This window comes from Andrena cerasifolii, chromosome 13 (genome assembly GCF_050908995.1).
Source record: "Andrena cerasifolii isolate SP2316 chromosome 13, iyAndCera1_principal, whole genome shotgun sequence".
Classification (NCBI taxonomy): Eukaryota; Metazoa; Arthropoda; class Insecta; order Hymenoptera; family Andrenidae; genus Andrena; species Andrena cerasifolii.
Window position 1 is genome coordinate 3,531,329 of NC_135130.1, and position 24,452 is coordinate 3,555,780.

Consider the following 24,452-nt stretch of genomic DNA (forward strand, 5'->3'; position numbering starts at 1 on the left):
GTGCGTTAATTTGTCACGTGTAATTTTAGCGTGGCTTATCAAGCGACAGTTCATTTAAAATTTATTCTGCTGTAAAATGGAATTCATGACTTATCCTAGCCCGTTCAATAAACTTTCTTATCTTACATATGTTTACGGCCGTCCCAGCAGAGTTGCCTATTAAGGAACGAACATCGAATCAATCTTGAGACGATTAGTCTCAAAGGGTTCGCAATCACAAAATTCGAGAATGGTATTCTTATCGAGGCACGTTCTTTCAAGTGCGGAGGAATGTCTTGTTCGATCGTGAAAGACATATAATTTTCCTTTCCAAAAACCTTTGAATAAAAAGACTAATTATTATGTTACCTTTGTACAGTAAATATACTGCAGCCATTTAAAAATTAATTTATTCGGCAGAATAGACCTTAAATTATAATCAAAATGACACGTTTTTGATAAACAGGTGAATATTAAATTTTCCGAATTCCTTTAATTCATTTTTATTATAATAATATATTTACTAATCTAACTACTAATTTTATCGTTATATCTATATGATTTATTTTAAAAAATTATATTATATTATTAATTTTAAATTAATAATCTCTTGAAAGAGAATCCACTGTATATTCATCTACCTCAGTGTTTCCCAACCTTTTTTTAGTCGCGCCCCCTTCTATGATATTCAAATACTCCCCCACCCAAATATAAGATAAGATAAATTAAATAAGTTAAAAAAAAACAAATTAAAAATAGGTATTTCGGATTATAATTCTAATTTAATAATATTTATAAAAAAACGTTACGACCCCCCAGAAAGCACTTCGCGACACACCGGTTGAGAATCACTGATCTACCTTATCTCCTTGCTCTCCAAAACCTAGGGGAATCGAAATTAATACGAACCATGCGGCTTTTAATACAAATGTTTATTATCATCTTTCGTATAAAATATTGCAGAGTGAATTACATACACGCGTATGTATTGCAATAACAAGTATACAGTGTACAATAGTTATAAAAAATTATTGCGGAACAACTGAAATCGAGTACTTGAACCTTGAGCAACATCAACTAAAACAGAATCGCGTATAATTATGTATACGTGTTTCTTGAGTTCATGTTTCTTGCATAACCTGTACTTAATCTATTCCGTATGAATTAATTAATTACATTGCTTTGCCTGAAGTAAAACAAAGATTAATATAATCATGTACTTCAGTACATCATGGAGTTTACATTAAAAAATATTTGTTAGTTTGTTACTGCCCTATGTGATCGCTTCCACGTGCCGTTCTCTTCTGTGCAAGATAAAAACATGTGTATTTTTCCATAAATGTTATCCTAACTTACAAAAATGCATAACGTTCTAGCACAAACCATATTACAAACTCGGTAAACTTCTCCTCTGGAAAACCTGTTTCTTCACCGCGAATTTATAAATAACATGCAAAAATATTATTTTTGAGATTAGGAATTTATCCGTTGCAAAGTTATTTTAAAGACTTCAAAATTTTGACCAACCTATACAAATACTCGGAGCTAGTTGAAAAGTGAAATGCGCTGTATCGTCGAACCAATTGTGAAAACTATAGGGCCCATTTTTAGCTAATTTTACGTCATGCCCAAACTCACATGGGTCCGCTACCAGGCTTTACGTGTCCGCTCGCACTAACCTAGCCCCAACCAGGGACGTCCGCAGTAATCCCCGGATCCCGGATGTTTTTTCGATTCTAAAACTCCCGGGATTTGATATATCAAGTTATAACTTATCCCGAGAATTTCGAGAATTTTTAAAAATGTAAATTACTTTATGAACAACTGAAAAATATAAAAATGGAATCCAAAAAACAGCCGGGATTCCGGGATTGAATTCCCTAGATGATGGTAAAGAAAAATATACCCCTCTTGCTTTTTTTTAAACCTATTTTATAGCGCCAATTTAATAAAAAATTTAAAACCGAAATTTAAAAATATTGCCTTTTTTAGTATAAACTTAATAAAGATCAGTTTTGAAAAGTAAGCGATTTTTTCTTAAGCCAGGGGGGCAACCGCCCCCCCCCCCCCTCTGCGGACACCCATGGTCCCAATCTATAGTAATACTCGGAACAAGTTGAAAAGTGGAATGCGTTGTATCGTCGAACCAGTTGTGGGAACTATAGGACCCATTTTCAGCTAAATACTTTGTTGTTTGACAATCACTGTAACTATCACAATATCGGCTAGAAAATACGTAAAAGTTTCGCAACCTTTTTCGCCTCATAACTTTTCGAAGAAAACATTCCTAAACTCCAAATTGGTGTCATTAAACTCTATACATCAAGTACTTCCCACAAATATAAGTTTCGACCCCACAAAGAGGTCTCCCAGAGGAATAGTCCACAGTAATAACTTAATACTGTATTAAATAATAAAATTTGTTCCCTGTGTTTTCGATTTGTAAGGCAGTGTCGGTTTGGAGAATATATTCGCAATCTTATTGTGAAGATGCTTAATGCATTCTGGAAGGGGAGCATGCTCGGTCAGATTCTCTAGGAACGGTCGCTTAAACAGCCTCCTCGCTTCCTGGCGTTGTTCTGGTGTCACAAGCCTGTCATCCAGGTGCACCAAATGAGGGAACCAAGATATGACGTACAACCTTTTTTCAGAAAACATTTATCTCAGCACAATATGAAATATGGGTGCGCACGATAAAAGCACTTAGGTATTCCTCATTCTGCGTATTAGCCCTGCGTCGCTCTCTTCTTTCTATCCGTACCTGTATTGCAGATAGTCATAAAAGGTTCCACCGTTCAAATAACTCGGCGCTGCCTTGTTCCCCATGAGGCACAAGTATCGGAGGTTGGGTAATCTCTCATAGAGATTCTTAACGAACGGATACAACTCTTCTACGCTATTATGATTCAACCATAGAAGTTGAAGCTTCGGCATATGCGGGAATACAGTGTGGTCATCTATGTTATTATGGTCTAAGTTGAGGGAAGTTAAATTTTCAAATTCTGCCAAAAATTGTAAGCTTCTAAAAAGGCAGTGGACAAAAAAAACAAACAGGTCTTACTGACGCTCCTCCAGCTAGGCGTTGTACAAACATTCTCTTCATACGTACGTACCTACTGAATTTATTGTGACTGATATCCAGGGTACGCACAGTGTTACCGTAATTCTCGATAATGTCAAATGGCATATAAAACAGGTTCTCGAAAGCGAGCGATAAAGAATCGGCAATGTCTACAGATGGCTTATCTGAGGATAAAGACTTCGGGTGTCTACAGTGTATGTCTACAAATATCAGTTTCCCTAAGGAAGTCATGGCGAATTCTTCAACCTCGTCTGCTTCTTTTTGTAACTCTAACTCATCACTGTAATCCAACCTGTAAGAACGTATTTCTATGTACCGTATTAATGCACTTATCCGTATTTTTAGGTTAAAGGTTTCAATTCCTCAAATACTTAATATCCAACAGCGATTTAGCCGATCGACGTTTGAAAAATATTTTCTATAGTAAATAGACTTAGAAATTTATTTAAAAATGATCGACGAGCAGGTGTTGCAGAAGCAGTGATCGTTAACGCTTGTTAATACGGATTTAAGGTAGTTCCTGAATATTCTACTGAATTCAAGAATTCTTTTAAATTTCGTTCAAAACTAATTTCGAATACAAGAAACCCTTGTGCAAAGTTTAAAATCGATTTACCACATAGTTATCGAGAAATTGTTAATTAAAGTTGATGCATTTTAACACAGTGGCTTATGGCAGAGTCGGAAAAAGGGGGTTATAGTTTCAGGTTTTCTTCTGAAACAGGAAAACTATATTCAAGGAGTGTACCAAAATTGGCACAAAAGTACATCGAAATGTCACGAAATGAATTTATTAATTTCTGCGAAACCGACCGCATGGTTCCCATAAAAATAGGTTTACGCGCAAATATTTTAGAAACTACGTAGAGCAGTCAACGTGACAACGTCGCACAATCGATATGTTCAGATATTCAAATAACGGACGATTCAAATTCATATGAACATTTTTTTCTGACATTTTGGTTAGAAAAGACGCTCCGAATGTATGCGACGTTGTCAGATCTCCAGCTCAAATTCACTACGGTAACCAATTTGATATTCTATTTTCGTATTACTATTATTTATATTAACATTGAACTTTTTAAAACATATATACACGATGTTAAAAATTATTATTATTATTTCTATAGTATCATACTACTTTATATTTATCGTTTATTACCCAACTCTAATTTGACTAACACAGTTGGTTAGGAACTACCTTAAGCACTCCTTCCAATTAACTCCAGAAATTCTGCTGCGAAATTCTAGCGACATTGCTTCGAACGATAAAAGTTTCCGCAAACTGCACATGCTTCGTGATACTAGCAATTTTAATAATTCCCTCGTTTCATGAAACTCAAAAACATATATACGCGTACGTTATCGGGGCAAGCAAAGTTCGAACGAGACGCTCGATTACCGAAAATTCGCGGAAAAATAGTAATTGTGCGGTAAATAGTAATTGTGATACTTACATTGTGCCTGGACTCGTATCACCTTACAGGGCAGTAACTTTAACGAACGATCAACGCGTTGCAGTCATGCAATATACTTTTCACTCACTACATTTATCGATACCGTTCACCCTAACATTGGCTAAGGCTACAGCTTGCATTGACAGATAATATTGTGTAAATAGAAGTGCTTGTAAGGCTTCGGTGTAATATGCAATGCTGCACATAGAGATTGGGTGAACCATAGTGAGTCTTCCGGCGGTTAGATTGATACTGAGCTCCGATCCGCGAAGGTGGCAAGTAAAGTTTACCGTTTATCTGATGGCCATTGAAGATAAGATACGAGTGGAACGGATTCGCACCGAAAGCACTATCTATATCACGGCGGACTCGAATAGAGACGGAGAAGTTTGAGGTTAGGGCTCCGGCGTTATATAACGTTAGGAATGTTAGGTAATCCGTGAGCAGCGTAGGTAGAGTGTCAGCGACGTTAGCTAATACTTAGAGAGAAATGAGGACGAATTAATGCGGAACGAGGCACTCACCGAATTTTCCTGCATATCTCGTTTTCAAATCTTCCCACTCATCGGATCAACGCACGACCAGTACTGTATTGTTTTAGGGAGATGGTGCTGCCAGTTCGGAGAGTTGTCAACTGTCACTGACGTCACTGTCAGCGGCACAATCGAACTGCGAGGTCGATTAATCGTTCTGCAGTTCCCTGTTCTTTAGTTCGGCGGCAAACTGCACGTACGTCTAGCAGCGCACAGTGGCGTGTTTCCAGGGAATGCTGGGCAAAAGTAATATTTTTGAATCTAAGATGAATTGTTGGAGTAAATTGCAATACTATGACTCTATAATGATAATAATCTGCTTCTTTAATGTTAAATATTGAATATAAGAATAATGATAATTAACTATAAGTATAAGAATTTAAAATACATGAAGATATATCGCAAGTAGAAGAATATTATAATTATGAGTATAATAATTATATAATAAATTATTAATTAATTAATTTAAAATACATGAAGATATTACAAGGAGAAGATTATTATACTCTTAAATATAATATTCTTCTCCTTGTGATATCTTCATGTATTTTAAATTTTTATACTTATAGTTATTTATCATTATTTTTATATTCAATATTTAACATTAGAAAAGTACGTTATTATCATTGTAGAGTCATAGTATTGCAATTTATTCCAACAATCTATCTTAGATTTATAAATATTACTTCTGGCCAGCCTTCCCTATCATACGCGCATTATTAAATAATTAATTAATTAATAAATATGAAGTAGAATGCATTTTACATTTTTATACTTAGGTACAGGTAATTAACATCATTTTCAAGAAGAATATTGTAACAATATAATATTAATTATAATATACTTCTACTGTCTATTTCTTCTTCTTGTTCTTCTTTTTCATCTTCATCAACACGAGAATAACTGGAAACACGATATTCCGATCCTATGCCATAAATGAGCTATTCACAAGACAAATCGATTAACCCTTCGTGGTCACACGGGGTGCATCGTACCCCAGGACATGTTTTTGCCAATATTTCTGTAAATTTGTAGACCTCAATAATAAAATTTAAAAAGGTGAATTTTAACAAAAAAAAATCGTTTTTATCCACAACTATTTTTTCAAATATAAATTTCAACATATCAAAATTTACATTTTTCGAAAAAGACAATTACAGCATAATTGTATGAGTATTACAAATATACTAAAATGGTAACTCAAACATGGCGCTGGGGTGCAGTGAACCCCATCTGACCAATTTGTGATTATAAGGTATGTCCACAGAGGGTTAACTCCACTTTTTGAAATATTTTAATTTATTATAAATAAAAAAAATTATGACTGAACCAAGTGCTTTGACACTTAAATTTAAAATATTTCAAAAAGTGGAGTTAACCAATTTGTCCTGCGAACGGCTCAAATGTACCCCTCCATAAACGGTGCGGGCGGCAAAGAAATGACAATAACTCGTAAGATCGCAGTTTATCGCAGGAAAATGCAACGGGCCTTTCTTCAAGAAACTTCAAATTTTATTTTACAACAAACATTGCCGCTTGATCTCGCTCGATGCATAAATATTTCGTTAGGAGAATTGAAAAAATATATAGGTCATGTATTCTCCTCTATCATAACTGTAAGAGTGAAATAAACCAATAAAACCAGACTATATATTAACTTATAGCATGTCAGATAGCTACCAGCAGAAAAAAATCGGATTATAGTTTGACATTAAATGGAAGAGTTACTTTCAATTCTGGTCTAAAAGTTCCAGATCATAACACTACTTAGCAACTTTGAGATCGCATTGGGATCTGACATGGGGGCGGGGCTTAGCTAAGATGGCGCCGATATAGGTACAAGATACATGTGTTGTACATGCGATAATGTATTTTTTTGCGAAAATGTTCCTTTCTGTGCGAAGTATATGTGATTGGGCAGGTTCATATCCTGCCCAGCGGAATTTTATGCAACGCCACGAGAACGGACAGGGATTGATGTGTATCCAACAAGCGTTCCTACTTTCGCCACCAGATGTCATGGTGACGAATGTTAGATCCCAATATCTCTAAGAGGATTGCACAATAAACATTGGTATTAGTGAAGAATCATGCGTTGATATGTCAGAAATGAAATGCAATACATAGATCTGTAAAAATGAGGAAAAAATTTCTTCACTTTTGACCAGGTTTTCGTACAGGACGTGCCACTGTGCAGCGGTGGGTCCGTATTTTACCTAACGTAGAAAAGCGAATTCTCTACGTGTAGAATAAGACGTAGTAAATAGCTTAACTTTATTACGTTCATGTATTTTACTGTATAATATCATATTGTTTGAAAAAAACTGCATGGACATATCGTATTCATTAAATTCAAAATTGCAACAACATACTTATTGTTGGATGACGAATCCATCTACTGTTCCATATAAAAGTAGAACTGCATCTTTGGATTCCTCACTGATCATTGTTTTTTTTTTTGTAATCTTGAAATTTTGCGTTAAGTAAATTATTCGACAATGTCTTTCGAGTTGGAGTTTAAAGTTCCTAAAGTGGTCAGATTCAATAATAGTAAATGAAAATACAAAGAAATAATCTGCTAAAGCTTCGTTAATTTCTTCAGAATCCGTGTTGATATATGTAAAAATTCGAGTATCTTTTGCACACCAGATATGAAGTTTACTAAAAATTAATATTATCTAAAAAATTAAATTAAGTAAATTACTAAAATTATCTATAATTTTTATAATTACATTCCAATCTTTCTTTTTAAAGTATTTTAAAATACTGTGCAGTAAAATTCGATGCAATAGCTAGAGGTTAATAGTTTGTATTTGAATTTTTGACACTGCAAATTTTTCCTGCAAAAAATACGCGAAAAAATCAGGATTTCAACTTTAAATAGCTGCCATGTTGTTTTAACTTAATATTTCGGAAAATTCTCTCCGTCAACCTGAGGTTACATTAATATACTAACGAAATCTTTTTTGTTTTTTGATTTTAGATAATCTGGTTACGAATCGCAGTGCTCACCGCGAAAGCAAATTTTTAAAAATGCTTCTTGGATGTCGCTTGTTACTTTATTATAAACTTAAATATTTTTCTACGAAAAAATTACCAAATGTTCTTTAAATGTTGCTCTTTTAAACGCAAAAAGTTTTGTAAAATTATACGCTTCCGCTTCTTCAAAAAAAAATCACAAATATTCGCCTCTTTTCGGCCGCCTGACTAGGTATAACCCCTTAAGTAATGTCGAGCTGCAGATTTATTAAAACATAGGCTATATTTTACAGCTTGGTTTGTGATTTCTTCGAAACATGGTTCCTTGGTTTCTTCATTTTCAAATTTGTTACGAAAAATGTTAGGAAATACACGTAACGTATTATGGCTCGTAATTTTTTGTTTAAGATTCATTTTAAATTATAGGATTGTATGTGCTACCCCTATTTTAGTAAAAAGAATATTCATTATAATTACAAATTTTACATTTATGAGTTACATATGTAATTCTTAAACGAATAATTCAAGTGTTTAGTATAGAAATTACATAATTTCGAATGAATAATCGTAATTACAATTTTGGATGTAATATAATAATCTGAACTCAATATTACAATGTAAAAATGTTCCCTTATATATAGTGTTCCATTTTCAAGATTGAATTCTCGAATTTAAAATAGTGTTCTCAAAATTAAAAATTTATATATCACGCGACAGAATAAGAGGGCAGATAATATATTCTCATTGTCAGTTAGATAGCTTTATTAAGAAAGTAATATGAATTTCATATTCACACTTTCATATTATGCTTTCTTTACTAAAAAATGAACAGTAAGTTTCGATATTAATAAGATGCATCAATTTCAAGAATAAAAATTTAAACAAAAGGTATCAAAGTTTATTGCACATTATATATCACAATGAAAAGTATGAATTATGATAAATTAAAAAAAAATACTGCCGATATTTAGTCTAGGTACTTTTATTTAATCACAATATGTATCTTATTTTCAACATAGTCGCAGAACTGTTACATACATATTTTTTAGGGTATTAATTTTTTTATCGACATTGACAATTTTTTAATATATTTTATAATTTAATTACAATTATAATTTAAGAATATGATTTCTCAAACTGTAAAATGTAGTGAAACATATAGTAGATAAAATATAGATCTATAGGTAAGATGTTAAAATTCAACATTTTGTAGTTTTATTTAGCGATGTCTACTATCTATGATTTTTCTATGATAATATCTATGATTTTTCAGTAGAAAATAAATGTTATAATCTCGTGTTCGCATCTTCTGTCTTTGGAAAATTTCATTACCAGTTTTTAAATTTCGCGCACCCCTATTTTTATTTAAAAAATATTGTAATTATTTACCCAATTCAGGCATTTTGTGTACCTGAATGTTTTGTACATGAGACGTGTTACACTGGCTCTGCTCCAAATGCAGTTTTCACGAAAGCGTTCACAGCCCTTGGATTGATTTTTCATTATACATTATTGTATCAAAGTCTCACTTGTTATAAGCAGCAGAAAAAAGTTCACACCCTTCTTCACAGGATACACAACGTAACTGGAGGATACTAAATGAAGATGCTTATAAATTTACATTTTCACGAAATTTTATACTAAGAAGTTTTTATTAATTGAAGCAATTTATATACTTAAAGTGTTCAAAATAATACGCGCGGTCAATGTTATGGCCAAGTATGGGAAGAAAGAATGCAAACTGTAAGAAGGCGAGAGACAACGGATTTATATACGGATTTTTTCTGAAGAAATGTTTTTAGCCAAAATTATTCAGACTAACAAGAACTTTAGAGAAGCCACAAAAGTACCAATGCCATTTTAGATCTCTAAATTACACTTTTGTTCACCACTTTAAAAGACCCACAAATTTTCTCTTTCATGTACGAAAATTTTTTCCACACCATGAACTTTAACCCTTCGTTGACACACCCTTTTTCGATCAACATTGACCGAGCAATTTTTCAACGACTGCCATTCTCATCTAAAGAACCCAATCATTACGAAAAAAATCATGGGTGAATTTCAAGGTCTCCAGAATGTATCCCAATAGATTTTTAATTCAAATTTTATCACAGTTTTTGTAAAAAAATTCTAGATTACCATATGTCGAGAAAAACCGAAGAAACTCTTTAAAAAATTGTAACTGTTACAAATTTCAATATTAGAAGTTAAAAATCTACAGAGTTGTCGTGCAGATATAATATTTTGAGAAAAAAAATAGTTTGTAAGTCGCCTTTTAAAAAAAGGTATTTATTTTGCAGATGGAAGGTACAGAGCGTCAAAGTCAGCTTAGGGGTGGCTCACACCCAGAGTGTCAACGAAGTGTTCATCAGAAAATTATACCAATATCTAATGGTAATTCCATCTTCTCAGTAATTCAGTCAAGAATTTCCTGTAAGAGACTTGTGAAACAAGAGAGAGAGTGGAAGTGAAACACTCTGTACGTGTCACATCTCGTAATAGCAAAACTCGCAATTACCATCTGTCTCTATCAAACGTGTCTTCCATCTACAAACTTTAGATAGCCGTCTCTCTGATCCCTCTTTTCAGAATTTTCTGGTTTATCACATTTTCCCTGGCAGGACAGAGCGTGGAGCGCATTAGGATACTTTCTGCGGCCATCCTTCTTCACCCATTCTCATTAGACGTCGAAACCATTTTAAACCTCTTTCGATACGCTCTGTAACTGTTTCTTCTGCTTCCATTCCTCGTCCTACCTTTTTATTTCCACCTCTTGTCACCGTCGAAATTTCTCCACTTCTTTATGGGCAATCCATTTCCATAGTTGCCAGGTTCGTCCTCGGCACTACATGACCATTTCACGCGTCAGTTTTATTGTATAGAACAAATTCCAACATCGGCTTTTCAAAGAGCTTTCTACTAGGGTTTATACGAAAACCGACTTTTAAAAAAACCGGTTTCCGAATTCCACTATTACCAAAAAACCGGTTTCCGACTTCCACTATTCGCAAAAAACCGGTTTCCGAATTCCACTATTCGCAAAAAACCGGTTTCCGAATTCCACTATTCGCAAAAAACCGGTTTCCGAATTCCACTATTCGGAAAAAACCGGTTTCCGAATTCCACTATTACCAAAGAACCGGTTTCCGAATTCCACTATTCCCGAAAAACCGGTTTCCGAATTCCACTATTCCCACAAAACCGGTTTCCGAATTCCACTATTCCCAAAAAACCGGTTTCCGAATTCCACTATTCCCAAAAACCGGTTAAACCGGTTTTCGAATTTTCACAAAAAATATATAATTAAAATAGTAAATAAATATTTGTACTTATTTTAAAAATGTTCAGTTTCCGTAATATTTATGGAATTACAAAAATATAAGAAAATAAAATACACTGTATCTATACAAAACCAAATAAATAAATAAAAATTAAATTAACTAAAATCCGCACAATTTTTTAGTTCATTTAATATTTATGGATCTACAAAAATATAACACAATAAAATAGACTCCATACAAAACCAAATGAAAAAAAAAACTAAAATCCGCACAAAGTATACATTTTTTACAGCGGTACCAAATTATAAATCTTTATTCCATTTAGTATTTTTCTTCAGAATATATGAACTCATGAGTACAGTTTTACAGTAATGAGTAAACTGTTACATACTACAATATGCTTGTGTCCGAGGCGAGTTTCAAGTCACAATGCTAACGTTTCTAATTACATAATTAATTCATTTCTACATATTAATTGTAATATATAAAATATATTTTTTTTTTAAATTTAAAACCCGGTATTCGAATTTTTTCAATTCATAAATAAAAACCGGTTTTTAAACCCGGTTTTTAAAAACTGACAAATCCTACTTTCTACTTTCTATTAAGGGGATATACCCGTTTGAACTCTCGGAAAATGTGTACATTTTGTGGATTTTTTTACAAGTCAACGGCTTGATGAAGATTTCCCGTTTTTTTACTATCTTTACACAGTATTATGAACTACTTAAAAAAAAAGTACCAGTTAAAAAACTATTGATTTTCCGAAGTTATGCATACATATCCGAAAGTCTCCCTATTTTAGACGGCTAAACGGTGGGCCTGAAAACAGCTGTATGTCGTGTCTGAAATCAAAAACAATAAAATCTTCTTATAAAGTATGTCAATAGCTATCGTCCAACGGGGCCGATTTTGAAAATTTTGAAAAATAAAGAAATGGTGAGAGATCAAAGGTAAAGTTACATTTTTCAAAGAGAAAAGGTCACCTTTTCCTTTATAAATAATAAACGGGGAATCTGAATTTTTATTTTAAAAAACGCTCTCGTTGGACGATGTGGAATCTTATTACGATCCTGCATGCAAAATTGGAAGTGAATTGGTTGAACGTAGCGCGAGTTTTTAGGCCCACCGTTTAGCCGTCTAAAATCGAGCGACTTTCGGATATGTATGCATAACTTCCGAAAAACAATAGTTTTTTACCTGAAACTTTTTCTTTAAGTAGTTCATAATACTATGCAAAGATAGTAAAAAAACGGGAAATCTTCATCGAGCCGTTGACTCGTAAAAAAATCCACAAAATGTACACTTTTTCCGAGGGTCCAAACGGGTATACCCCCTTAATTCTAAGATACACGAGTTAAGCAACGTCAGTGAAAAATAGTGACAATTAAAATTGGAATAACGAGAAAAATATTCCGTGATTAATGGATCTCTACTGAAATTGAAAAAGTAGAATATTCCATAGATGGTAGCTAAAGTTGCCTGTACAAAATTCCTTCATTTACGTTAACCCTTTGTACTCCACCTTATTCACTCGTCAAACAAGCAGAGGTGGACCTTAACATTTTAATACAAAAAAAAAATATAGCACAGTGACTTCAACCCGAATAAGTTTTATTTATTTACTGAATAAATTCAATAATATCAGTACACAGCAACTTAAACTTTAGTCTGCCTGAGGGAAATACTTTGATTGCAAAGCTTTACGATCCTATCTTCCCTATATAGAAGACCCATTACTCTCAGCATCCCTTAAAAATTAAAAAAAAAAAAAACAACAAAAGGTAGGAAAAAGGGAAATGATTAAACATCGCAAAGCTTAGTCCACAGACAATTTTATTTCAAGAATGACGTACACCTTTATTCAAAGAGTAATGGAATGCACATGCACATTGCAAACCTCCACTGCACCGTTAACATCTACCCCTAACTCGGGAACAACAATATCACGTGTGATTGTGACCAAGGACAGTTATCTTCCCCCGAATAAAATTTGCCATCGTGAACATTCGCGCTGCTGCTTCGAACTGTGACCTTCTCGTCATCTCGGGTCGATTTTCTTTTCTTTGCAAAAATCGCTATAACAAACGACGGGTCATGATTTATCATCCCCCGCCGCGCGGACGCTTCGAACAGACCGTGCTCGACGCTACTCAGTTTACACGTTTTATTGCTCCGACGCACGCATTCGGACGCGTATCTTCAGCGGCAGTGATTGATGGCGAAACTATCGAGGCGAATTTTATAGCACTCCGTGCCCCCTGACGGAAATATTCGTGTCGTGTCGGAGACCTGCTGAACTCTATACAACGTACAAATTGATTCGTGCATGAACCATCTTGCTGACTTGGCGCCGAAGTTCATTTTTAAAATTATAGTCACTTTGTACAGTAGAACGTCGATGGAGGAAGTTCTTAGCAATAGAAGAATTATTTTTTAAGAAGAACTAAGTTGTAATTTTGTGGACGAACAATTTTTGAGCAGAAAGATTTTCTAGGGAAATGCACAGGGTGCGGTTTGGATCGAACTTTAAAGCTTTGTAATTTAAGGGGACTAGGCAGTCGAAAAGTCGATTTTTTACTGCGTTTTATGAAAGTACTATCTTTTCTGAATAAAATGACGCTTGGTTTGTAGTAGAATTCGCAAAATTGTAGATTTGGCAGCCAAAAACGTCAAGCGTCATTGTTTTTGCGCTACCAAAATTTGGTGACTTCTTAATTTTTTTTTATGAAAATCTCGAACTTTTACGGACCCTATAAGAGGTTTTCCTCGAAATGGCACATGTTTTACACATTCTGTAATTTTTCCAAGTCGATCAGGAAATAATGAAGACGAAAAAAATATTCGAGAAAAACGCGTTTAAAGTTTCTGGGCAAAGGCGACGCTATAGGTTGCCGCTTCACGTTTTTAGCTGCCAAATCTACAATTTTGCGAATTTTACTATAAACCAAGCGGCATTTGATTGAGAAAAGATAGTACTTTCGGAAAATACAATAAAAAAATCGATTTTTCGACTGCCTAGTTCCCTTAAGGTCACCAATTCGTCTCAAATTTTGTGTGCAGTTAGCGAAATCGAATTTTGATTTTATGTACAGGGTGTATAAAATGTAGTGGACACCGCTTTCAGGGGTGAATCTACACCTCTGGATCAGTGGACTTTTGTAAAAAAACATTTACCGCAAAATTGTTTATAATATTGAAATTTATTTTTAGTCTCTTTTTACACTTGTAAAATGTAATCATCACGTAAAACAAACTTTAACATTAATCTCCAACGTAATAAACTGAATAATTTTGCGGCAAATTTTTTTTATAAATGTCCACCAATCCAAAGATATGGATTCCCCCATGAAAGCGGTGTCCATCACTTTTTATACACCCTGTACGTAGTTAGGAATCAATATAACCGTGGTCGTGTATTGCGGAATTAGGCACTTCACAACTTAATTTAGTTTTATTTTAATTTACGAACGATTAATTTATTATCTTTTTCCTGTGTCACGGGATGGGAGGGGGAGGTCCAGCGCTCACCCCTAATTTATTAAACGCATGTCGCGTTACTTGAAAATTCGTCGAAAAAATGTGTTCAAAATTTTGTACTTTCTAGATTCGGTATATGCATCAACGTATTATTAAAATGAAATTGTTTCAAATAAATAATTGCAGAAATTGCTAAAAATTAGGAAAGTATTTTATCGCACTTAATAAGGCGGGAGGCGCACCCTATATTGTAACACAAGTTGTCGCTACCGGGTCAAAAATACCAAAAATTGAAACGTAAAAAACCACGGTTTCAGAATATTTTTTTCTTCAACTTTGTAATTTTTATGTTAAAGTACAGTGTTTCAAGAATCAAAGAAAATTTATGAAATATTTTAAAATCTTTATTAAAGTAGTTTAAAAAATTGTAACAGAAACTCAAACAAAGAAAATTTATGAAATATCTTAAAATCTTTATTAAAGTTGTTTAAAAAATTGTAACAGAAACTCAAACAAAGAAAATTTATGAAATTTCTTAAAACCTTTATTAAAGTTCTTTAAAAAATTGTAACAGAAACTCAAACAAAGAAAATTTATGAAATATCTTAAAATCATTATTAAAGTCGTTTAAAAAATTGTAACAGAAACTCAAACAAAGAAAATTTATGAAATATCTTAAAATCTTTATTAAAGTCGTTTAAAAAATTGTAACAGAAACTCAAACAAAGAAAATTTATGAAATATCTTAAAATCTTTATTAAAGTTGTTTAAAAAATTGTAACAGAAACTCAAACAAAGAAAATTTATGAAATATCTTCAAATCTTTATTAACGTTCTTTAAAAAATTGTAACAAAAACTCAAACAAAGAAAATTTATGAAATATCTTCAAATCTTTATTAACGTTCTTTAAAAAATTGTAGCAAAAACTCGAATAAAGAAAATTTATGAAATATCTTAAAATCTTTATTAAAGTTCTTTAAAAAATTGTAACAGAAACTGAAACAAAGAAAATTTATAAAAATATCTTAGAAATCTTTATTAATGTCGTTTAAAAAATTGTAACAGAAACTCAAACAAAGAAAATTTATGAAATATCTTAAAATCTTTATTAAAGTCGTTTAAAAAATTGTAACAGAAACTCAAACAAAGAAAATTTATAAAATATCTTAAAATCTGTATTAAAGTTCTTTAAAAAATTGTAACAGAAACTCAAACAAAGAAAATTTATGAAATATCTTAAAATCTTTATTAAAGTTCTTTAAAAAATTGTAACAAAAACTCAGTCTTCATATTTTTGTGGAAAATTTTACCCAGTAGCGCCTCTCGCCGAGTTAAGAGAAGATTTGAAAATAATTTTCCAAATAATTTTACACTTAATTAAGTAATTAATTAACGTAAGGAAGGAAAATATGTATCAGGATCCAGCAACTTTTAATCAGTTCACGTGGAACAGTTTTGTCGTTCGTTGTACTTCCTCTCGTGTTCGAATGGCACTGAACGTACGGTATTGAAAATCGAAGAAATCAATTCCCCGTTGATGTTTTCAATTTCCCTTTATTATACATTCAGAATTACATGACAGACTATGTTAGATCGCGAAACAACGTTACTGTTCGACACCTCGAAGCGGAAGAAAGTTTCGATTGGTACAACTAAACGCAAATAATCCCTCAGTCGTATTCGTACAAATACCTTGAAGTTTCAAGATTCCCCTTGGACGAAGTTTGCATACCAGAACCGATTATTTCAGGGTTGCAAGTAATTTGAATTTTGTCTATCATTAATTATTTAAACAGCAAAATATGAAATAAAAAACCGGAGCTGTTAAAAATGTAATATTTAAATAATCTTTTCGCCTTTTTTTTTAATATGTCCTGTACGAACACGAATGTGAGTCTAGATGTATCTTGTCTTTATATCTCTGTTTTTCTTTGAGTTCGTTAAACCTCCATTGCCCACAAACTCACCAAAATTTCTCCACTTTCTAAAGTATGTTCATTTCCACACAAATGGAAGTATCACGACAAACCAAAATGCAGAATAATTTTAGCAATCCTTAGAATCGTATATCTCGCAAAATTGAGTTCCACGATTAACCCTCCCTTGACACACTCCCTCTTTTTACGATCAACCTTTACCTGGGTTGGTCACACCCAGAGCAATTTTTGAACGCCTGCCATTCTCATCTAAAGAATCCAACAGTACTGAAAAAAATCATGGGTCAACTTCAAGGTCCCTAGAATGTATTCCAATAATTTGTTCATTGAAATTTTATCACAGTCTTTGTAAAAAAATTCGAGACTACCATACATCGAGAAAACGCGAAGAAAATCTTTAAAAAATTGCAACTTTTACAAATTTCAATATTAGACTCTAAAAATTTGCAGAGTTGTTGTTCAGATATAATATTTTGGGAGAAAAAATAGTTTGCAAGTCGGCTTTGGAAAAAAGGTATTTATTTTGCATACAGAATGCGCAGAGCGTCAGAATCAGCTTAGGGGTGGCTCGCACCCAGAGTGTCAACGAAGGGTTAAAGTACCTAATGCGCGCAGAAATTCCATGGACAACAGAAGGTTAAATAATTGAAGATTCGGGTACGTACCAGCGTTCTTCGACTGTCCTTTCAACACCGATTAAAATTTGAAAATCTCTTTAATTACAATTTATTGAAAACTCTGTCATTCAAATATATATATTATATATATCTATATATTCATATATCTTTGTAGGTATACGTTTCTTTTATTTCTCAATATAACAGCATATATAATGTCTATTCACGACACATTTAGGGCGATACCAACAACTCGTTTAAAGTGTAACGCTTCATCTGTGATGCACCTTAGATGGTAATTAAGCCAACACGCGATACGTCCTATCGTTTCCAATCATCGTGCCAAAGACTATGCGAGATTGTTCTGTTTCCTCCACACTATTCACCGCGTCCATCTCTCCCTGAACTTACGTAATAACGCTGAAACTATACGTGGGTAGCCTTCATTTCGAGCAGGTTCATTAAAAACTCTGAAAATACCGTCCGCTGGACTGCAGACTGGAGGGAACTGTTGCTCGTTAATCGAAATCACCGTCAGTTACACCTCTTCGAAAGCTCAACGATGTTCCTCGTTTAATAATTTTCTTTTATTTTTTTTAGTTTTTGCCACCGGGCGAAGGAGGCTCGCGCGGGTCGTGGTGGTTACCAGTTCGTCTCTCTCACGTTTAAATATGCCACGGATACAAACATACAGTGAGATGTATACTTTCGTTAGCTTCCGAAACGATGTTGTTCGCCGAACGGATCGTCCATCGTGGATCCACGCGGACAATTATTTACACGCCCGGTGGGGAAATCAGCTTATGCGTACACGGTAGCAGACGCTTCGTTCCGATCGAAATTAAAGTGGCGGGCGCTTTCATTTCGTTGCGAAACAAGAGGAATGCCTGATCGGGCGAGTCATCAGCGGGGGTGCATGACGGCTAAGGAGAAACCAAACGAATGGTGGCGACGCGTGGCGGCGCGGGGGGAACGTAAACACGCGCCTCTTCTGCACCGCGGCGGGGCAAGCGAGTTAGAAGCTGGTCTTCCCGAAAATAAAGTTCCCGGCTGCAGACGGCTCGTCCGACGCGAAATACTGCTTCCAGAGGTTGGTGAATTTCTCCCAGGTTATTTCCTGACCCTACGCAAATGGAACGGCCGCGATTAAATTAGTGGCCCGTGCCGGGCGTGTGCGACTGTGATTCTCACTTACCACTCCTAATTTTTTGAAAGCCTCGCAGGCCTCGGCTTCCGGGACCCCGTGGTATCTGCAGACGTTGCAGAACTCGGTCTCGTCGATGGTTTTGTCACCTGATTAACATCAATGCGACAGATATTTTTAGGCGGTCCTCTGCTTCTGCATTAGGTCTGGGTTAGGGAAGCTAATGTACCCCCCAGGGAAGTCCCCGAGTCTTCGGGGAATCGGTGCGGAGTATGCATCAACATCATGCGCGTGAGGAGGGGGGCAAGCGGACGAATCGCTAGCTTGCTCCCGCATCAAGTCCTCCTCCTCAGGCGCGCTACTCCGCATCCGAGGACGACCACCGTGGAGTTTTAGTGGGTGCAAGCCCCACATAACCCCTGACCCTCCCCCGAGGGTTAGGGGTATCCGTTAGGGATTTCTCCACGAAAAAAAAAAAAAAGGGAAGCTAATGTCGTACCGGAGGATTAATCTGTGCCTTCGAGCGGGTCTGTTTGCTTAACCCTTTCGCTGCGTATTTATATTTTCGGACGATCCTTGGAAAGTGTCAGTTTTACAACAGTAAAGGAAGATTTTAATTTTCAACTTTTTTTAAAGTAAAAAAATTTTTTTTTCTAGAGGATACTTTTTTTTAATACGTGGACTATAGGCGACATCCGCAGCGAAAGGGTTGAGGCTACCTACATCCTCGTGTAATCCCTTCAAAATTTTTGGATTTTTTTTTTAAAGGAAATTCTAACGCATCGGGTAAAAAGTCTTTTTGGTATTGATTTTAATATATTTAAAGATGGCAAGATTTTTTTTATTGTTTTTATTCTGTGATGTAATCGTGAATAAATAGGTATAACTCTGACGGTGATAAAAGCACGGTGTTCCTGATATTTAAAGATTTATTAAAATATTTAATTATGATTAGACTGCGGATGTTTATGCAAATGCATTTATTGATATGCAAAAATTATTTTGCATATTGTACATGCTTTGTTGACCCTCGGTTGTCACACTGGGTCAAATTGACCATGCAACTTTTTTTAAGCAAACAACTTTTTGTCGGAACTCTTATTGCTTCGAATTATTTTTAAGCATGATGACAATTTAAATGTCAACTTTCAACGATGGGCATATATTCTACAATGTTCAGACTTTATCCCGGAATTTTTCAGACTTAATTTAACAAATAGTTTTTAAATAACCACTGGTTGAAAATTGGCAGGGTGAAATTCACCCAGTGTGACAACGGCGTTCGAGAAAGTAGGGGTGACAACCGAGGGTTAAAAGGCATATGCACATATGGTATATATTTCTTTTATATCTAGCTCACTATATTTGGTTGCGATCATAGATGAATTATCGAGCCGTTACGTGACATCAGTGATAAGGCTTGATATCATGCGATAGAATAAGTCATTAGTAGAGACTAATTATTCTTTCATTGCTATCGCTCGATACACATAAACAATTTCGATAAAATTCAAGAGCTTCTGCCATTTTTTTCTCTCAACACCCGACAATAGTGAAGTTATTAATTTTCATTCTTTATTTTATTTCTGCAAGTAGGCAATTGAAACTTTTAATGGAAATAATGTCGTTGTAATTGCAACTGCTCAGAATCTTCTCCAACAGACACAAGTTGCTCAAAATTTAATATTTATTAAGGCACATTTACAAATTCTTCCAGCTAAAATAAAGAAATTAGAAACTATCCTTAAAAAAAAATCGATAAGAATAGACAGGGGATATTTTACTTGCCTATTTGCATATGCTTTTTGCATATATTACGTGCATAAACATCCGCAGTCTAATTATGATTATCGTAACTATTACCAATCATTACTGCCAAATAATTAAAATTCGATGATTGGTACATGTTTTAAGAAAAGTGCCCTGAAACGCCGTAACCTTTTGCTAAAGAATGCTGAATAAAATCAAATTGACTGGACCAAAACTTAAGACAGTTGGTATTACGATAGCGAGATCATTTACGAAAAGAATGCAGAAAGAATTTTTGAAATCCGTCCTTTGTTTTTATGTACACCGTGTTTATAGGACCGTCAGGATTATGTATAACTATTTATTGAAGATTACATCGCGAGAGAAACAACATTTTTTTTTATAATCTTAAAATATGTATAAGTTCATACCAAAAACATTTTTACCCTATGTGTTAGAGCTTTCTTTGAAAAAATCCTAATTTTTTAAGGGATTACACAAGAATGTACCCTTAATGTGTATAGGTTTTTATGTAGTTGATTAAGCTGGGTTTGGATAGTTTATGGGAAAACGAAGGGTTGCAGTTTAAAATATGTAAACCTCAGACGTTTACGCTTGCATTGCTGGTGTTTACAATTTTGCTCCTTCGTGGTTGAGCTTGTGCTTGCTCTCGCAGCTTTGCACAAACTTTTAATATTCGTTATTATTTGAGCAGGCGAACTTGATTAAAGTAAAGCAAGGGTGAATTTCAGGCGAGTAACAGTTTCGAGATAAAAATTCCTTCGCGAAGGTTGCTTTCGCCAAGGTAGGCAAAAGTTCAATACATCGATGGCCTGTGTTTTTTTTAAACAAATACGAAACCAATGAAATGATGACTTAAACTGCCCCTAATTTCGTGTGTAGTACATCATATTTGAATTTTATCAACATCCATGGCACCAAATGCCAAAGTTCTGTACTTTCCGCGATGTCAAACGAGGCTTGCAAAATCAAGGGCTTATATTTTATAAACAAATTTGAAAGTAGCAAAATGATAACTCAACCCTCTCCTTTCAATTTCACGTAGATTACGTGAATCCATATTTTGGTACATCATATTTAATAACATTAAAATAATTTGAAATGACTCACCCCTCAAAATTATGTTTTTTTTTTAAACTACGGAAACTACTGTATTTTTTATAATATTTCATGGGGTATACGTAGATTTTTATATCTGCCTGTATTGTTTGGCCGGATTTCTAAAGTCATTTTAGATGATAACTTTAGACCCAGGAATCGAATGATTTTATACATAGCACAATACAGACATTGCATTATTAATTAAATGTTATACTGCTTCACACTATTTTTTACCGATCGATCACGTAAAAGGTTAAAAAAGAATCGTGTAAAATAAATAGTGTATCATGGGATACATAGATGGGATTTTTTGTAAATTAATAAATTTTTAATTAGCAGAACACGGCGTATTGTTTCAAATTTAAGAATCAGTAACCAAGTGACTATTCAAAGAAATGTGTCGCAAAGAATAAGTCCTCCTTATAAATTTTCTAATGTTGTATGTAAGTTTCGTGTATTCAAATTGTGTTCTCTGTCTTATTTACTTCTTACATGATTTTTAAGAAGATCATACTGTATGCCACTTCTTGGGCATTTATATTTCAATTAATGTATACATAATAGGGCGGAGCGGAAAATTTAAATTTGAATTTTCAGCTGGCCTAGGTGCGGGATAGTTGTCTTTTGATTAACCAAACACAACTGTAAAAAAATTTTGGAAAAATATTCATGTCTGCAGGTTCCTTTTTCTCCTAAAAATGATTATATGATTATATGATTATATGATTATATGATTATATGATTATATGATTATATGATTATATGATTATATGATTATATGATTATATGATTATATGATTATATGATTATATGATTATATGATTATATGATTATATGATTATATGATTATATGATTATATGATTATATGATTATATGATTATATGATTATATGATTATATGATTATATGATTATATGATTATATGATTATATGATTATATGATTATATGATTATATGATTATATGATTATATGATTATATGATTATATGATTATATGATTATATGATTATATGATTATATGATTATATGATTATATGATTATATGATTATATGATTATATGATTATATGATTTTATGATTTTATGACCACTTTTATGAGAAAAAGGAACCTGCAAACATGAATATTTGTCCAAATTTTTTTTCCAGTTGTGTTTGGTTAATCAAAAGACAACTATCCCGCACCCAGGCCAGCTGAAAACTCAAATTTAAATTTTCGCCTATATAGTATCGCTCCGCTCTAATACATAATTATACATTCAGCAAAAAATAGTGTTAAGCAGTACATGTTGTAGATATTACAAGTAAAATAATGTAGATTATTATTTGGCGTGAAAACACCCCGAAGTCTTCACTAATATCGAAGCAAAATCAATCCATATTTCTTTCATGATTTTGAAAAATTCAGGGTTCCATCAACTTACCAGACGCGTCGAATAACTGGAACGACAGATTCATGTACGTATCTTGCCAGTCGGATGGGTTCGATGGATTTTTCGCGTATTCTTCCCACAGTGAGTACCATTCCTCTCGACTAATCTGAAAAGCATAAATAAAATATGTGATACTTGATCGTGGATATGGCTCATCTATATCAAGCAGGATATAATTTCTTACCTGGCCATCTTGATCCGCATCGGCCCTCTGTCTCAAGCCATCCCACATTTTAAGCAAGTTGTCCCTCGTGCTCTTAACCTTGGGATTGTCAGCAGTCCAGCCTCTGCACTCGCTGATTCGCTAGTATCGTAAAAATAAAAATCGTGTAACTACAACTGGCGAATAATAAACAACATCCAGGTTCCAATACAGCTATTAACAAAACTACTCGTTATTTCATTTTTAATCTTGCTTGATGCTCGTACTATAAATAGTACGCTCATAATAAGTCCTTGTTATCCGATTGAATCTAAACAAAACTGTGCTGCAACTTACTTAGGAACAAGAGGTTGAATGCTTACTTGCACAGCAAGGTCAAGATCCTTCTTATCGATCGCGCCACTTTGATTGCAATCTAAAATCATTAAAAGAACGTTATGACTATTTACATAAAGGCTCGATGGATATTCACTAGGAGTAGCCTTAAGATTCTATCGTGCCTCTTTTAAAATCTAGTTAAAATTCAATTTTACGTGACTGAATATTAATACAGTAATTTAATCAGAAGAAAATAGCTGTTTTCTCGTTTTAAAAATTAGGGCATTTAGCATCTCCCTGTTAAATTTTTATTAATAAGACTTTTCACATTGTAGTCGAATCTTTGCAAAGGATTTAATATCTTCGGTGGTTGGAATGGTCGAGGGGTAATTATGAAATTGGCTGCTTGTGTGCGTGCAGGAATGAGTTCTTTGAGAGTTAAGGGGGGTTTGCGGCTTGTTGGGCCGAAAAATAGGTAATTCTTTGTGAATTTTTTCTACAAAAACGGTTCGACAAATTAATTTGAGGTTTGGCAGGCTGTTTTAGTGTATCTTGAACTATTGCTCTGAATTTTTGTGCGACACTGAAAAAAAAACATGGCAGATACAAAAAGAGCGTTGAAAAATAATCGGGTGGTCCTGGCGATGACGAAAAGTAATGTAAGGTTTATTCGAAACACAAAAAAAAGAAATTCTTAATCTATATGAATGTGGGTATCGGTGGTAGTAGATTTATTAATAAATATAAAAAAATGTTAAAATGGCAACCTTTTGAAGAAGCCGAAGCTACCTGATTTGAGTCTGAAACAGGTTTTGTCGCAAAATCGGGAAAACTTCTTTAAATAAAGAAGGAACGGTAACAGATACGGCAATAAATCTCCTACCACCGATAGACACATTCATATAGATTATGGATCTCTTTTTTTTTGTGTTTCGGATAAACCTTACAGTACTTTTCGTCAACGCCAAAATCACAAAAAAAAAAACAGAGGACTTTAACAAAAAGAGTCGTAAAAGGGGCAAAATTCATTGCAAACTTTGCTATTAGCCCTCGGTTGTCACACCTATTTCTTCGAATACATTTGTCACACTGGATCGATTCAACCCAAACCGATTTTCAATCAGCTGCTGCTTAAAAGCTATCTCTTAAATTAAGGGGTTATGCCTAGTCATCCGGT

At 34.0% G+C, this 24,452-nt stretch overlaps 2 protein-coding genes across 7 annotated transcripts in view; both read right to left on the reverse strand.

Annotated features, from left to right (window-relative positions):
• Positions 1 to 892: 892 nt before the first annotated feature.
• Positions 893 to 5,193, reverse strand: LOC143375728 (leucine-rich melanocyte differentiation-associated protein). Of its 4 annotated transcripts, none has more exons than XM_076825128.1 (4): positions 5,043 to 5,193; positions 3,093 to 3,353; positions 2,741 to 3,001; positions 893 to 2,620 (listed from the first exon to the last, which is right to left on the reverse strand). In XM_076825128.1, exons 2-4 carry the CDS (start codon positions 3,290 to 3,292, stop codon positions 2,386 to 2,388), a joined length of 696 nt encoding a protein of 231 aa, XP_076681243.1. In that variant the 5' UTR covers positions 3,293 to 3,353; positions 5,043 to 5,193; the 3' UTR covers positions 893 to 2,385. The 4 variants fall into 4 exon arrangements, with proteins under 4 accessions (XP_076681243.1, XP_076681246.1, XP_076681242.1 ...); XM_076825131.1 differs by having other exon boundaries at positions 3,093 to 3,369; positions 5,043 to 5,153; XM_076825127.1 differs by lacking the exon at positions 5,043 to 5,193 and adding an exon at positions 4,519 to 4,871.
• An 11,136-nt stretch (positions 5,194 to 16,329) lies between these two features.
• The window catches only part of Scp2 (Sarcoplasmic calcium-binding protein 2), a 117,695-nt gene continuing 109,572 nt past the window's right edge, over positions 16,330 to 24,452 (reverse strand). For all 3 annotated transcript variants that reach the window (XM_076825759.1, XM_076825760.1, XM_076825758.1), the window contains exons 3-7: positions 23,320 to 23,372; positions 22,979 to 23,098; positions 22,786 to 22,900; positions 18,545 to 18,642; positions 16,330 to 18,472 (exon numbers count right to left, since the gene is read on the reverse strand). In XM_076825759.1, coding sequence (XP_076681874.1) covers positions 18,365 to 18,472; positions 18,545 to 18,642; positions 22,786 to 22,900; positions 22,979 to 23,098; positions 23,320 to 23,372 — 494 coding nt within the window. In that variant the 3' untranslated portion in view covers positions 16,330 to 18,364. The remainder of the gene's footprint in view (positions 18,473 to 18,544; positions 18,643 to 22,785; positions 22,901 to 22,978; positions 23,099 to 23,319; positions 23,373 to 24,452) is intronic.

Bases quoted from the DNA above. Each gene is read 5' to 3' on its own strand.
- LOC143375728 (XM_076825127.1), bottom strand. The intron at 3,002-3,092 runs GTACGTACGTAT...CTGCCTTTTTAG, and splicing joins AGTCACAATAAATTCAGTAG to AAGCTTACAATTTTTGGCAG. The intron at 2,621-2,740 runs GTACGGATAGAA...TTCTGAAAAAAG, and splicing joins TATGACTATCTGCAATACAG to GTTGTACGTCATATCTTGGT.